The 16,985-nt window shown below is 38.1% G+C and overlaps 1 protein-coding gene across 1 annotated transcript; it reads right to left on the minus strand.

Annotated features, from left to right (window-relative positions):
• Positions 1-271: 271 nt before the first annotated feature.
• Positions 272-16,299, minus strand: stk24a (serine/threonine kinase 24a (STE20 homolog, yeast)). Its single transcript, XM_071474940.1, has 11 exons — positions 15,777-16,299; positions 11,105-11,335; positions 7,956-8,012; positions 7,694-7,802; positions 6,784-6,941; positions 5,611-5,796; positions 5,360-5,505; positions 5,133-5,265; positions 4,921-4,989; positions 4,562-4,698; positions 272-3,506 (listed from the first exon to the last, which is right to left on the minus strand). The coding sequence occupies exons 1-11, from the start codon at positions 15,816-15,818 to the stop codon at positions 3,473-3,475; spliced, it is 1,302 nt and encodes a 433-aa protein (XP_071331041.1). The 5' UTR covers positions 15,819-16,299; the 3' UTR covers positions 272-3,472.
• Positions 16,300-16,985: the final 686 nt, after the last annotated feature.

The following is a 16,985-nucleotide window of genomic DNA, read 5'->3' on the forward strand; positions in this document are numbered from 1 at the left end:
TTTAACAATGAATATATTTCATTTCATAATTTCTTTATTAAGTTGTGTATTTCAAAACCTTAACATTAACATGGGTTACCGTGCACAAGTTCACCTATACTAAAAGAGAAATACAGTACTGCAACTGGCAAGAAGAGTGATATCTCCTTGAGGCACCGTAGGTTGACGTATGCACATGTTCTGAAATTTAAAAAACTGTCACAGGCAAGCTAATTTTACATGAGGTCATAATGAGATGTATGACTTGGTCAAATAATGGCAAAACTGTTCATCAAATCTGTACTGGATTTTTATTCTTTCCTTAATCATTTGACAACTTCCAATAAATCCAACAGCACTGGCCTGATTTAGCAAACATGTATACTGGACTATAAACTGTCGGCAAAGTCACACAAAATGAAATGTACATTTTTAAGTGATTGCTATCCAGTGTTTACTGAAACTTGAACACATCACAGAACCAAACTTTACTCCTTCTATTACATCTTTTGGGTTATAAAAATAGTTTAATAGAATATATGCCTACTTGTGCTATGAAATGACTCCTGGCGATCACACTGCTTTATTGCCATATAACACACAAGGGGGAAAAAAAGAAGATAAAACTGATGTAATTGCAACTTAATATTGTAGCCTTGTTAAGTACCATTTTTTTTAAAAACCAAAAGAATACTACAAAGTGCAACACATAAAAAGATATAGTCATATAAGACCATGTACAAGGTGCAAATTGTGTTGTATTTGTGTCTCAGTTTGGGGTGGAGGGCTTACATGGCACATTTCACATGAGAAATTTGAATGAAGACCAAGAGAATAGTATTTTTTCACAGCAAAGCATGAAACAAAGCAAACTATGGGATGAGTAAGGAAATGATTGAGACTGGCAACTTTTCTTGATTTGGTTTCTACTTATTTGACTTCTACTCATTCAGCTGTGTATTCCACCACAATTAGCTAGCAGGAAAGAAAAATTGAAATGTACTTGGACAGAAATTTGGAGGAAATGTCAAGTTAAAATGACAAAATCAAAGAGTTAAAAGAATAGTTTAGCTTGGGAAAAACACTAATTCATTTTTTTTTGATGAGTTAGATGAGAAGACTGACACCACTCTCGCTTCTTTAAAGTCAACATGAAGGTACAGCCGGCAGCCATTAGCTTAACTTAGCACAAAGACTGGAAACAGGCGGAAACTGCTAGCCTGGCTCTGTCCATCAGTACCGCCACCTACCAGCATCTATTTCTAGTCTCTGAGCAGTTGGCAGGAACTAGCAGAATCGCTAAGAAGTTATGGGTCATGGCCAAGAAATGGTCGGGCACATAAACCCCATACAAGGCAGAAATGTTTTTCTTACACTTCGGTGTCTGTGTGAATTAACAAACAAGATATCATGTGTTACTTAGTGGGCCTTCAAAGTGCTGGTAGGGGGATTCTGTTGCCATTACACAGAGCCAGGATAACTGTTTTGTAACTATTTTCCAGTTTATTCAATTAACTAACGGCTAATGTGATATTACTCTTCTCATATTACTCTCAGCCACAAAGTGAATAAATGTATTTCCCAAAATATCAAAATGCTCCTTTAACTTGCCCTGTGCCATGTGTTGCCCTGTGGCAAAAAGAATACATCATCTGACTCCATAAGATTTATCTCTTCTGAGGAGTAAAATGAGTCCATTTGTTCATGCACATTATTCTGGGAAGGAATGAAAGAAATGTTTTTGATCTTTTCTCATTTGTCTTTTGAAATATTGCTGCAAATGCATTTTAATGCCAGAGGGAAAAAGAGGAAATCATAACAAAAACATTTGATCTAACATTTTAAAGCTGATACTATTCATCCCATTCATCACAAATACTCTAAGGCTGCTTCAACTGTATTCAGGAATCAACATTCCTCCAGTCCTGTAGAAGTATGCTACAACGCATACTGCTCAGGCCAACCAATAGGCTTTATACTGTTTATACTGTCATGCGCATTCCTTTTAAACTACAGTCAGAAGTAGTAGCAGTGCCGCTGGTCTCTGAACACTTCCTGGCTTTATGTTAATATGAACATCTACTGTGTGAGAAGTCTATGTCTATATGTATTCACTATACAACTGAAAACCCTCTCCAAATGAAAAGATACAGCCAGGCAAATCTTACACTGCATGACCAACTCCAGATTCCAAGCTTTGAGACTTCATTTGGACTTTTTTGTCCATATCGTATGGTGCATACCTGCAAGATACTGTAAGTCTCATGCTACTGTTTTATGGCTACTTTGTTTATAGTAAAAGGCATTTATACTTGAAGTGCAATTAAAGCTGTAGATACGCTGAGGAGATATATAGTACCACTGCAGCTCCTAGGAAGACTAACAGAGTCTGCCGATTTACAAACTAGATGATGGCACTGCCCTGTTAATAGAATGAATGGACGAAACCTCAGTTTATCTGATCATTCAAATGCACAGAAGAAAAAAAAAGGGGATGAGGCAAAGTCCAACAATCCAACACAACTCAAGGCCTTGTGGAATCTGGGCTGCAAACAGAGCATCCAGTGTTTAAAACTGGTCAGGGCTTCAATGATCCAGCCACTTTTTTTACATTCTCCAACATTATTACAGCCATAGCATAGAGTGTGAAACCAAAAAGTTATATAATAAATCAATAATAAAACATAATAGAGGGCAGCCATTTTCATTCACTGGATGAGTACTTAAAGAGTTTTACAACTAAAGAAATCAAAGATCGATACACAAAAGAACAAGTACAAAGGCAAGGCAATCTCATTTATGGCCATTTTAGTCTCTCAAAATATTTACCTCACAACAATTATCTACAGGTTGCATTTGGCCATTTGTACACAGTGGTTCCATTACAAACACTCCATTATTTTTTCATGAATCTGTAGAATTAGCTTATTTACAAGTCTGTACAACCACCCAATGGAGCTCTTTCCATCTCCCAGAGGACCCAATCCACTTAAAGCAGGATACCTGAGTTTTCAATAGATGCTTCAACCCACTTGTCACTCTTCACCGCACATTTCACAGGATATCTCGCACAGCCACACACACGCATACACTTAATTAAGCAAGGAACTTTCTCCAAAAGGACGCCGAGTGTAAACCTTTGTGAAAAAGTCACAAACTCACCAAAACCAAAAACTCAAGAGTCCTTGCAGAAAAGATAGCCAACACCACCCTTGAACTAAAACCATTATGAGGGAGGTATTGAGAAGGGAAATCTTACAGCAGGTGGCAGTCATGGCGGCAGCCCACTGGCTGGCCACTGACTGTCCTGAATAGGAGCCTCTGGTGGTGTATTAGCGTATAAACAGACATTAAGTAGGCCAGGATTTGCTTCAAGCAAATGAGTGATGGAGACCTTCCTGGGAGACTTCATCCTGGCTGTGGAGGTCAGAGGAAAAGATCTGACTGCTGCCACCAGGGTGGAAAATTAGAGCAGAAGTGGATGTAGCTCCTCTCACTGAGCGGCAGCTGCCTGTGGCACAGAAAACCTGACAAACAGAAGGAAAGTTAATATTTACCTACTGAACAGGCCACAGGCTAAAACAACACAAAATGTCTGTGGTCACACCAGTGACTGTCATACTTAAACTGCTGGATGGATGAACAATGGATACTTCACTACTCCTATCCTTGCCATTACTGATACTAAAACATATTAAGCTTGTCCTGGAGGCAGGACATTTACCTTCTGTACAGTGCCCATTTAATAACTTCTAAAACACAGTTTGTCAGGCTCAGGTAATGTCAACTGAAAACCAACATTAACTTGCTAACATGGTTACAATTAACATTCTAACATTTAGCATGTTGACTTCTTGGTTTGAGGCATACTGTTTGTTATGAAGTGTTCAAAGTTTATCCTCTAAGGGCCATGAATATCTGTATAATTCTTAGCCACACAAGTGACATGGCTCCACCACCACTTTGGTCCAAACTGAAGTATCTCAAAACCTACTGGATGGATTACCATGAAATTTTGTCCAGACGCTCATGGTTCACAGTCGATGAACAGTCTTGACTTAATGATCTCTCTCTTGACTTTTCCACCAGCACCACCATAACATTCACATTTGTGGTTATGAATAAAATGTCTCAACAGCTATTGGATTACCATGAAATCTGGTTTAGACATTTGTCTCCTCAGGATAAATTGCAATCACATTGGTGATCCCGTGACTTTCACTGTGAACCAAAGTGTTTGGACTGGTGGACTAACAGTCTGTCAGATGGATAGTGACATCCCTTGATGCCCTTAAAGATCTGGAAAAATGTCTAGAAAACAGTGCATCTTTAGTAATGACCTCATGCTACACCAGTGTACATGACTACACCAATACATTCATCACAAATGTTTGTACAATCCCACATTTTTGTCTGTCTATTTGAATTGCAGAGCTTCCCAAAAATGATCCCCATGTCTCGCCCCAAACACCCTGTTTCAGTAGGAAACACCTTTTGAAAATAATTACACAATTTCATCAGACTTCTTCATGAAAAAAAAAATAACAGTAAAGTGGCATGTAAAAATATACACTTCAATTACCTCTGAAGTCTCTGCACTAGTTCAGCCACCAGGGAGTCACAGATGCCTGGGTGTGTTTCTTCTGCCAGGAAAATGGCCTCCCGTAGCTCCTCTGCAACCTCTGGCTTACCATTACTTGTCTGGCTCTTTTCTTTGAGCTGCAACCATGACAGATTTTAGATAACTTTGCAATGCAATTATCTTCCTAAATATTATATTTGTAGAGTATTCTCTGACAAAGACAACACAGATTTAATTCTGGCTGACCAGCAAAGTACTTTACATTACATCAAATTACATTACAGTACATTTACTTTGATAGCTTTGTTTTAAATTATCCATGCACCAATGAGGTATTTTTAACATCTGGGGAAACTTACCTCAGAAAACAATGGAGAAAAGATTGATGATAAGCTTTGTGACAAAGGCCTCTTTGGACTCTCCTGCACCTGGAAACAGATGATTTCAAGTTGAAAAGGGAAATCTGAGGCCTCTGACACAGAAAACTTGGCCTTGCCAACAAGAGATATTCAACTACTAATTAATTAATTTTTTTTTTTTTTTTTTACTCTAGAATGATATATGGTCTCACCTGTTTCCTTTCAAGCTCAGCAGGCTGTGCTGCCCCATTCTGAATCTTCTTCAGGTCCTTCTCCCTGATGGTGTTGAAAATCCAGTCATCATTGCCGGCATCATTGCCTCCGGACGCTTGGTCATCTGGCTCCCTACAGTGACACAAGATTGTAGGAACCACCAGTTACTCTGAGTTCCTAGATTTTCCTTCAGGATGTAAGGTTGATGAAGGTGCAGACAACTTACTCATCAGATTCATCAGAACTGGATTCATCCCGAGACTGCTCCGATTTCCACCTCTTGTATCTGTCGATCAGCTCTGTCAGATAGGACGTCTTTTTGGCATGCCTTACAATGTACTTATGTTTTAACAGCTCTTTGGCTGTTGGCCTCTAAGGAAAACACACAAAACAAACATTAAAATCATAGTTTTCTTTCTTTATGTACAGTGCACCTTACTACATAAAATGGTATGAACAAGAGTCCTTAAAACTTACAAAACTGGGCTCCTTGTTTAAACAGGCTTCAACAAATTCTTTAAGTGGTTTACTGTAGTTTCCTTCCAGTGTTGGGGGATTGTTCTTTGGGATGAGGAATAAAACCTTCATAGGATGAAGCTCAGAGTGGGGTGGCTCTCCTTTAGCCAGCTCTATTGCTGTTATTCCTAAGGACCAGATGTCTGCCTATAAACCAAAAGAAATGAGAGGAAATAAGAAGTGGAAAAAATGAAAGCAAAAGAAATGAAAAGATGCTTTTATCAAAGCAACAGAATCTCACATACTTCTCCACAATTACATGCTCTGACACAATGCTGCATGAGATGACATTTAAACTGTCTGACTTAAGCTGCACGGGTGTATCTGAGGAAGCTCAAACTGAAGACAGCAACACAGTAGTTGTGTAGACAAGCCACACTGACTCATTTTGTGGTTATTCAAAAATATGTTCACAGTCATTTCTGATCTAGACAACCTATCTTAGAAAGTTTTGTCACAAAAGCAAGCACGCAGCAGTCAACAGAGAACTGAGAGAAAGACAAAAAAGGTACAAATCATTTAGAAGCAACTTCACACAAAACTTTTTTCTTTGGAACCAAAACTAAACCAAAGAATGACACTACATAGCACTACTAAAATTAAATGAAGTTTCAGTGTCACATCTTCTTCCACTTTCGGTAAACTCACTCTATCTTTGTCTGTAAAATGATTTTACACATCAGCAACATTTAATTTCCATCTCTAGTAGAGACCTCAGGGCACCAGAACAGAAAACTCATAATGCTGGTCTGAATAGGACCCACCACTGACTTTGTGTGGCTGACTGTTTCTTTTTTTCCTCAATGCACTGTCACTGGACTCTTTGTGCTGTTCCTTTTTGTATTAGTGTTGCTGAAGCCATGCTGGCCCAGAGGTTAACTATCCCAACAGAGAAGCCGCTCCAGTACGTGCAGTCCGAGCCAGCTGATATGGTAAACTGACATTAAGCTTGTCAAACCAATCTGACCACAAAGAGATTCAGCTGTCAGCATCATGGACACTTTACAGTGTCTGTGTCTTGCAATAGTGCAAGACACAGACACTGTAATGTAATGCCTTTGTCACGCAGCACATCAACAAGAAATTCCAGCACTTAAGTATAGCAGGACGGATATAATTCAGGGTAATTCTGACCTTTGAATCGTAAGCAGATTGCTTTATAACTTCAGGTGCCATCCAGAAAGGTGTTCCAACAAATGTGTTCCTTTTTATCTGTGTGTCTGTCAATTGGCCGGCCACTCCGAAGTCTGCCAGCTTCACATCGCCTTGTTCTGACAGCAAAACGTTGGCAGCTGAAAGCAAGAGATCAAAATACGAGAAGGATCATATACTGCTTTTGAAAACATTCAGTGTTTAAATGAACATTCACAATTTTATAGAAATAGAGACAAAGCAATGTCTCAGCCACTTCAGTGATATGATTGTTCACAGCTTCTGGCAGTAACGATGTTTCTAAAATTGAAGATCTGTTGGAAAAGCTGATTATTTGGCCATGTAAAGCATTAGCATTTCTAAAAGCTTTTTACACGTTTCATTTACATCATAAAGATGCAGGAAAAGGAAAGTGGCAAGAAATTCTGATCAGTAGAATAACACTTGTCTTTCTACAGGAACTAAGAAGCACTGAAGGAAAAAAATAGCTGTATAAACCTCCTGTGTGCACTGTGCTCACCACAGCAACATTCACCTGCTTCAGTATTATGAATGTCATCAGATTAAATGGGCTCCTCTATCACTTATCTATCACCCAAGGTTTACTTCTGATACTATAAAAAGACAAATGTAATGAAATACAGATTTCAGCATTTACACAGACAAATGAAGATATGGGAGTGAAATGTGGACAAATGAAGGTGATCTAACTTGTGTTTGCATCTGATTAGAGACAGTCCACTGAAAAGACAGGTTTACGGTGACCTAAATAATCACAGTTCTTCTGAGTTGTGGATTTTTTTTTTACAAAACAGAACACTGACACCAGTGCACAATAAAACCATTTACAAGCCTGTAGTTAAAACGAGGTGATGGCATGTGCCAGTGTTACCTTTGATATCTCTGTGGATTTTCTTTTCAGAGTGCAGGTACTCAAGTCCCTTGAGGATCTCTCTCAGGATTGTGGCTATTTGTGTTTCATCCAGTGCACCTGGTTCCAACTAGAATAGAGGATAAATGAGAGAATAACAGGTGACTTTGAAAGACAGCACAAATTTCACATTGTTTTTTCACATTATAGAATGATGATAAGGGTCAACAAATGAAACAGTCGAAGTTAACATCATTTTAAAATTGGTCATTTACTAACTTACCAAATCAAGGGCTGATCCTCCACCCAAGTATTCCATAATAATCCATAACTTTGTACCCTGAAAAGTAAATCAGCTGGTCAGTCTAAATACTGTTCACAGTTTCAGTAGGTATTAAAACAGATTCATTAACAGTTTCCACTTTTATAAAAAAATACGCCAAAATAACTTAATAGTAAATTCTCCTCTTTCTGCAGCTTTAAAAAGTAATCGCTCCTCATTTATTTCAGTAGATTTGGAGAGGCTTAAGGCTGCACTAGCTAACTTACTGTGCGCTTTGTGGAGATACAAACTTACTGACATGAAGGAAAGATTATGATAAATATTTTAACTTTTGGTTTAACCATTTCGTTTTTAAATGCAAGAGGCCAGGCTAATGTACCATGTGTTGAGTCTGTTTGAGAAACAGGTACATATTACATAAGATAAAGAAGGAGTCAGTTTACTATTGATCTGTGACATTACCGACATAATTATCTATTCACTGACTGACACTCCTACGATTAATAATTAAATATTCTACTTCTTACATTTTGATACAGGTTAACTTATGTTTTTTTTTCCAGGAGCTGAGAATACTACTAATCAACCATACACATGTAATTACATTTAACAATCAAAGCAATGTTAAAATTCAATCTAGTGACAAAACAAGCTATCACTGCCTAAATTACTGAAGGACAACAGAGGTACAATCAATTCTGTATATTAAATCTTTAACCAGAAAAAGAACATTTCAGATAAATAAGCAAATTCTTAAAAAACCTTTTTATACAAGTCAGATTATCAGTAGGCAGTGTACTGAGGTAACATCCTCATAATATGTGATCATACATTATGGAGAAATTAAAAAGTCACAGGACATCCCCTCTTCTACAGAGGAATGAATCCTGTACTTGTCTGAAACACCAGACACATCTCAGCTGTCCAGTCCAATTGTGCTCAGAAGCCTTGGCTAACACCTGTTTCTGGCACAAGTGCAATATTTTCATATGAATAAATGAAATATTATCTGTGAAGTTAGTTCAGCCAGAGTATCACTACAACTCCAGATCTATGAATTTGTGTGCTGCGATTTCCAGGTGTACAGTCTCCTGAAGATGTCAAACTTCTGTCTCTGTGTCTATCTCTACTGCTGCTCAGTGCTCACACTGCAGCAGTTGTTTCTTTATGCTTCCCTTTAGGAGATGCAAGTAACTTCTCCTCATTCTCACTTTTTGATGACTTAGAAATTTCTTTTCGTAGAGAGCGGTGCAATACAAAACAGAGACTTGATATCAAAACAAAATCTACACACATTTATTCTTCACATTTTTTTCATATTTAGTATAAAACAAAATGAATGGAGTTTGTATGATTAGGATTTATGCTTGCAGACAACCAGATGGTAGTGTCCGTTTTTGGCATCAGTAAAAATGTATGGTGCAACATGAAAAATGTTAATGTTAATGGATTTTGTCACTTCTATTATTATTCTTTGTCTTACATCTATTTGAAAGATAATAATGTTCCAGGCTTCAGAACTACAGTTCCCATAATGCTGTGGGGGATGTGAGGAGGAAGTATGAAGTTGCTATGGCTTCAGTGAGGTGTGCTATGGGCTACAAAGTTTAGCCCTTATTTGTAACATTTTGGCAAACTGGTATCAATAAAAGCACAAGTCAGCTGTCAGCAGTTCCTGTTAGCAATGTACCTGAGGATGTACAGATAACCATCACTGGATTACTTGTAATTACTGGATTACTTATAAAAACATGGTGATTCTCAGCCAGGTTCTAGATAATTTTTATTTCTATGATTTCCAAGCAGATTTATGACCATTTATGTGCAGTGAATGTCAGTGATAATGATATCTCTGGGAGGGGCAAGTGCATATGAATCTTAATCTATGTGGATCATGTCTGTGTGTTGAGATTTGACTGAGTTATGACTCAGAAGAGAAAGACTTTTGACACAAATTGTGGCAGTCAGGCACTAAGGGTTTTAAAGCATAATTGCCTCCATGAGCAGCCACAGCTTTGTCCTAGGCAGGACAAATCAGTGGCTAACTTCTCATTGTTTTCTGACAGATTTTCACTGTATGTATCATTGTCACCCCCTAGTTCAAACCTACAGCCTACCTATTTCATTTCAGTTTTTATATGTTGTATTTATTACAAACTGTTGAGTATGTCCTGTCTGGTAGAGATCCTCTAGCTTGCACTTACTGATGCATTTTCTGTTTCCAGCAGCAGCACCAGTAGTTAAGTTTGGAATAGATCACTTTCCCATTAACATGATCAATGGTTGCGGACTACAAAAGAAACACTGAAACAAAATCAACACAAAATCTATTTTAAAAAACTCCTAGTACAGACCCAATGACTACCAATGTGTATATTTTTTAAAACATACATGTAAATACTTACATACACACAGTACAAATAAGCCTTAATTCTCTCTTTCAGCCAGCAGCATAACTTGAGCTAATGGACCACCACGTCTCTCCTTACTGCTGCTAAGTACCATAGTAAATGCTGTGAGAGGCACTCTAAGCACCATCACATGTAGGGTGAAAATCTACTATAGTTACAAAATATTTTTTGCAGCTGAGTGGTGCTGTCAATTACACTCTCCCAGATGACCAAAACACCTGAGACATTTGCTTTTTGTTTTTGTTTTTTTGATTATACACATAGCAAGCTGTAATGGTTTTTAAGGGAGTTTACATTCACAGCAGATGAATATCACAGGAGCTGGAGGTCACGCTGCACTTTCCTAGGTGTAAAAAGAGCGAGAATTCCCATACTGTTTAGCATATATGTGTGTATGTGAACACACTGATATTAAAGCTGAATGTGTGGACCTCTTAGCCATTGTTTTATTTCAAATCCAATATGCTGGAGTACAGACTAAAAGGAAGAAAACATTGGTCATGTTCAAATACTCACAGTGTGCATACAACTGCAATGTTAACCCATTTCTAGTTGTTCCTCAGCAATCTGTGCCATATTACACAGGCAATACTCGTTCCATTGCCCATATGCATTATTTATTGACCTACATTGCACTCAATGCACACGCTTGCAGGAACACACCACTTACATATGTATTCAAGCATGGACTATTCACAAGTTCACTAAATTGTGTTCTTTTCTGAGGTTCAAGCTTACCTTGAGATAGGATCCAAAATACTTGGTGATAAAGGGACTGTCACACTGGCTGAGAACTGTGATCTCCTGTTGAATGTCCTCTATTTCATCCTCCGCTTCCTCCAGATCAATAATTTTAATAGCCACAACTTTCTGAGTCCGATTGTCGATGCCTTTAAAAACTTCACCAAAAGAGCCTTTTCCTATTCTCTCCAGCTTGGTAAAAAGCTCCTCTGGGTCAGCTCTGAAATTCTTTGTGACAGAGAGATGGATGGAGAGAGAGAGAGAGAACAGAGTGCATTTTAAATAACGTAGAACTACAGGAAACTAAAAACCACATGTTTAACTTAAAAGTACAGGAGGTAAACTAACAGGTATTCAAGCGGTTGCTACAGAGGCACACAGCTGTACATATGAGCACAAAGTAAAATTTGTTAAAATGATATTATTAAACAGAAAGAAATACTTTTAAATCACCAAAGGGCATAGTTTTGCCTCTCCTTACACCATTTGTCAATATACATACATACAACATAATATAAACATCTGGACAAGAGAAGATCTGGGCAGAGCTCCTCTCAGGTGAGCGAGAGTGACTGTGTGATGGAATGGGACAGAGATGAGAATGAAACTGTGTGTGGTGAAGAGAGAAAATGCCACAGTTGGCGAATAGCTTCCTCTAGCAATCTTTATATCCTGTAAGCTGTGATGTGGGGCTGCAACTCATGATTATTTTCATTATCAAATAAGCTGCAGATTATTATCTCAATTAAAAAAAGAAATTGGGGGGAAAAATGGCATTTACAATTTCTCAAAACCCACAGTCACATCTTCAGTTTGCTTGTTTTATCTAACCAACAGTCTAAAATCTAAAAATATTCAATTTACTGTCATACATGAGAAAGAAAAGCTGCATATTCTTACATTTAAGATGCTGGAAGCAGAGAATGTTTTGCATTTTTGCTTATAAGATTACTTCATTGATGAATCAATTTTCAAAATAGTTCCCAATTAAGTTTATGCTAATAGACTACTCAATAAATTAACTCCTTATCTTAATTCCACTCACTCACTGCCAGGTAAATGATACTGGCTTTCAAACTCCACTCCTTTAGTTTGTAATGGAAGTTTTCTGTCACAAATGTGTAGACTCAAAGCACAAGCTGAGACAAACCCTGGTGAGATCATCAGGGTTATTTTTTCACACTTCAGAAAACTCAGCCACAAAAGACTTTATACAACTGTTTTCATGGGCTGAATGGTAATAACCATGACTAATAAACAGACCTTTATGGAAAAGAGAAAATAACCTTCCTCACATTTTAATGGTTTCCTTCCTTGTTTCGTAGTGTCTGTGGATAAAGAGTCTGTTTGGAGAAGGTTGTGACAATCTATCTTCATTCCAGCATGGACAAAATGCAAACATCAATGAGGGATATTACCATCAAAACTACCAAACTCAAGTAGTGTATGGAATTCAAAACCAAAATGTATAACAACAAATGAGTCAGAACCTTTCATTTATCCTTTGTTGACAAACTGTGTGGCTTTGAGTAACAATTAAATCATAAGACAATCTAGCATATGGCCCTGCTCAGACCTGGTAACATCTGTTTCGGGTGATCTGATCACAAGTAGACAGCTCTAAGTACAGGTGTGAATGCACTCAAGACGCATTGAGGACCCATTTGAGATCCACTCATTAAGATCACATCCGAAACTGGTCTGGGCCACATGTAGCCACATTCTTCTAACAGTACGACTGTAAATGTATCCTGGGCCACATTGAAGAACCGCCTACTCTAGTGATGTCCTCTGCGACCGTCTGATCAGTCCTGTCAGTTTCATCGTGAACCGAAAATATTTTACTATTTCAAATGACTGAAACCTGTAGAGCTGTGCGCAAGGATTCACTTAACTCCTCTTTCTCTTTGTCTCACTCCCACACACATACACACACACACTGGATACACACAAGCACATTGACAACGGACCTGTCTGTTGGACTGGCTAAAAACAACAATACATATGTGTTTATTTGCATATAAAGTGAGGAAGTGAGGTCCGATCACAAGTGGTCACTCGAGACGCACGTGGAGACGCATTTTAACGCTGAATCACTGAAGATCTATTTTAACTCCAGGTCTGCACAGGGCCAGAGAAAACCTGACTGATTGACTGAACTAAATGGCTTTACGTCCCATGGAGCACCAGGGATGGTGTAATGGTCTTCAAGTTGGCCACTTCAATTTCCCTTGGTGCATGGCAATCATTCACTTAAAATGACAGAGCAGTTTTGCAGTGCCATAATTTCCAAATTTAAAAGTAGTACAAAAATAGGTCTATACTGGAAAAAGTTGCATTTTTATTAAAGGATGTATATTTTTAAATTAATCAGAAATTTTTAATGCAACAAATTAGATTTTTGAAGTAGCTTTGATAGTAAAGAACAGATGCATTTAAGCCTGATGCTTAATTTACCAGGTAACCCTTCCCTAAGAGGATGATCTGTTGGCTCATGCAGCATATTGCTTTACAGTCCCTCCAGAGAATAGTTTCCTGTAAAAGTGCTAATGCATGGTGGTCAAACCAATATGGAAGGGGAGATGAGCAGCTGCACTCTGAAAAACTGGCAAACAGGGGGCTGGTGAATTTAATAGCAAAGGAACTTTACATCAAAGACAAAGAGGCAGAGTGGTGTAGAATAAAGCAGAGCAGAAACAACACAACCAAAATACTATCATAACACTGGTGTGGTCAGTCATCCAGGTGAAAATTATAATGTCGAGGCTGACCTCTGTAAAAACAATGGGAAAAACAACAAGGGCACTGTGACCACAGACTACACATGATGGGAATGTACTTGCCATATACACAGTCAGCAGGTTTACTGCGACAACTAAAGCTCCCTGAACCTCGCTCTAAAAGCATGTGTTTGATGCTCTCCCATCTGCCCCACACAACTGTGTAGTCTAGTGTCATCCACGCACCACACCCTCAGGGTCGAAGGCTCACTGCCAGTTCTCCAGCTGCTAACACCTCTCTGCATGGTTACCTGTGGGTTCAGATCTGTTGTTCACCCTCTAAACCTGTATTAGTCCGTGCGTATGCTAATGAAGTATTCACAATTCAAGTAAAATAGCTATATTGTGTGCTATCAATGGAATACCAGTTGTCTCATGTGAACTGTAGTGTGACCTACTTTGCACAAACTCCTCAACCAGGGCACATGCTGTGGCTGGTTCAATTTAAAAATAGTTAAAGTTCAACACAATCTATCTATACTATAGATATAGACTATCCAGGGGAAAAAAAAAACTAAAAAAAGAAATAAAGAAAGAAATAAAAAACGCCCTTCAAACTACTATACCATTGGCAGCCCATAAAGTGCAAGTATATTACATAGATAGATATTACATAGATTTTTTTAACTAATGTAAAAAATCTGGGTCAAAAACACAGCTGAGAGCACCAGTCAATTAATCAATTAGTCAACTGAAAGAATATTAATAAGCAACTATTTTCTTGTGACAGTAAACTTTAAGTTCTTAAGTGTTGATGGGAGAAAACAAGCAATTTGATGAGATTAGTGCTGAAACAGTTCGCTAATTTAATGATTAGTGGATTTATAGATTATTTACAACTGTGTAATAATTTATTAATCATTTGATTTGTATATTGAGCATGAATTCCAAACATGATCTGATCCCAACCTCTGAAATCTGAAGTCTCAATTTTCTAAAACTGTAAATTGAAAATTCTTAAGGATTGTCCCGACAAAGTGAATCATTAAAAAAACATTCATTCTTTTCTGACTTTTATAGATCTACAGAACTGCCAGATTAATCAGTAATTATTGTTTTAGGGTTTATCCTGAGATAACACATCAGTGGCTGCAGCCTTAAATAACACCACCTTAGGTAACTCTTACTGCACTGAATAAATATCTGCATAATCGACAAAATAACTGTCAAATTAATCAACATTAAAAAGATAAGATTAATCTGCAACCCTGATAGCAAACTGAATAGATGTATTGTGTTACAAATGATAAACAGGGCTTATTACATGATATATCACCAATATAAGGAAGTAAACACATAATATACTGTTTGTAGAGCATCATGTCAGATCTCAGCAATGATTAGAGCTGAAACAATTAGTCATTTAATCGACTGGTTGATAATAGAAAAAAATATTTCGATAATTGTAATCTTTAAGCCAAAAGACAGCAACGTGGATACATCAACTTGTGCTATAGAAAATTGTGAGTGGTATTTTAGTCTATAATGGATACATGGTTATTTATAAATTAGGAATAAGTTCGATCATCAGAAAAAAGAGCATTTTTATGATTTGTCAGCCCGTAATCATTCAGTAACCTTAGATTTGATAGGAGAAAGACGAACAAGATGACAACCTTCCCTGCTGATAAATCTGATTAAATACAGTCATTCTGGACTTTGACGATAAGTGCATTTATCACGGAAAAGCAAAGGTTGATAGTGGTGAATGTGATACTGATGCAGTGTTCCTGTAACGTTAGATAAAGTTATTTTGGGGGCAGATACTTCAACTTCCGCGCTAAAGGTAGGAGGAAATGTGAAGTAAAATGTCGTCTCCGAACCAAATGAAGCTGCCTCTGAAAGTTAGCTTTTAATGTGATAATATATATATACATATATATATTTACCTGTATCCCCGGCAGTCCACTCTGAATAGGAGAGTGAGCCATGGCGTCAGATCGGCAAAGATGACGCCTTTCCTCGTCTTCTCTGCTTGCCTTATCAGAGGTCTAACGTTAGTTTCCTCACAGACCGCTGGTTCAGATGACCTGGTCCGTATCGCAAGCTGGTTAATGTATCAAACGGAGATGTCGCTTGGTTTTTAAAAGAAATTAGCTTGACTTGTCGGCTTGTACTTCGAGCTGCCTGCCCTCTCCTCACTCGCCTTCCGCAGTTAGCTAACGTTAGCTAGGCTAGCTACTTTAACAGCTACTTAGCAAACAGTTAGCTGAATAATTATATCCCCGGACGCGGTCTCTCCGCAGGTGGTTGGCAGTTTACCGATGGTAAGCTAGAGGTCTGGTCCGATATAGTCGCACAGGTTAAATAAATGCACACTGTTGTATGGTTGTGTCGCTTGTTGTGCTATTCTCTCATCACTTTTCTCTGTCGCCCGGCGCCATCTTGGTTAATGTCATTTTCATTTTCCGGGGAGCCAATCAGAGGAAACAGTGCACATGTCGTCATTCGTAAACCAATATACGTCACAGGAGGGAGGATGTTCACCCAGGTGCTTCACACATGTGGTCTGGTGCGCTGGTAATGAGGCTGTACTGCCGACTCGGGGAAACAAAGTAACCAAGAAAATTAACTCAATTAATAAACTTAGATGCACTGTTCAGGTATTTCTACTTTATTTTTTTACGCAATATATTTTATTATATATACAATAAATGGTGTACATTTTTTAGGCAGTTGAATTTCCTTTTGCTGCTTCATTTTCAGGGTCCTGTCATGCTGGCTAGAAGGGCAATGTTATCAGTAAACACTGTGATTTCCCTGCTATGCTATGAAAAAGGCTCAATGAACATGTTAATAGAATATTTTCCCTAAGTATTATTTGATATACACAGTGTCTGGGAGCAGTAAACTATATGTGATTAAACCAGTAGTTTAACCACATTCATATGTGCATAGCGATTCAAGTTGTTAAATTACTTTTTGAGCAAACGAACAAGCAGTTGAACACATCTGCTAAGTGGACCTTGATTTAAGATTAGTTTGTCAAGGACAAACCTCAATGCTCAAAAATAATGAAACCCATTTCTAGTTAGCCAGTTTAGGAGCTCACAGCTGCAGCCTGGATGGAAGGGATGCATTGCTGACCACCGCAGGGA

Source organism: Trachinotus anak, unplaced genomic scaffold, assembly GCF_046630095.1.
Source record: "Trachinotus anak isolate AG129_WGS33_773 ecotype Australia unplaced genomic scaffold, CSIRO_AGI_Tana_v1 ptg000001l, whole genome shotgun sequence".
NCBI lineage: Eukaryota > Metazoa > Chordata > Actinopteri > Carangiformes > Carangidae > Trachinotus > Trachinotus anak.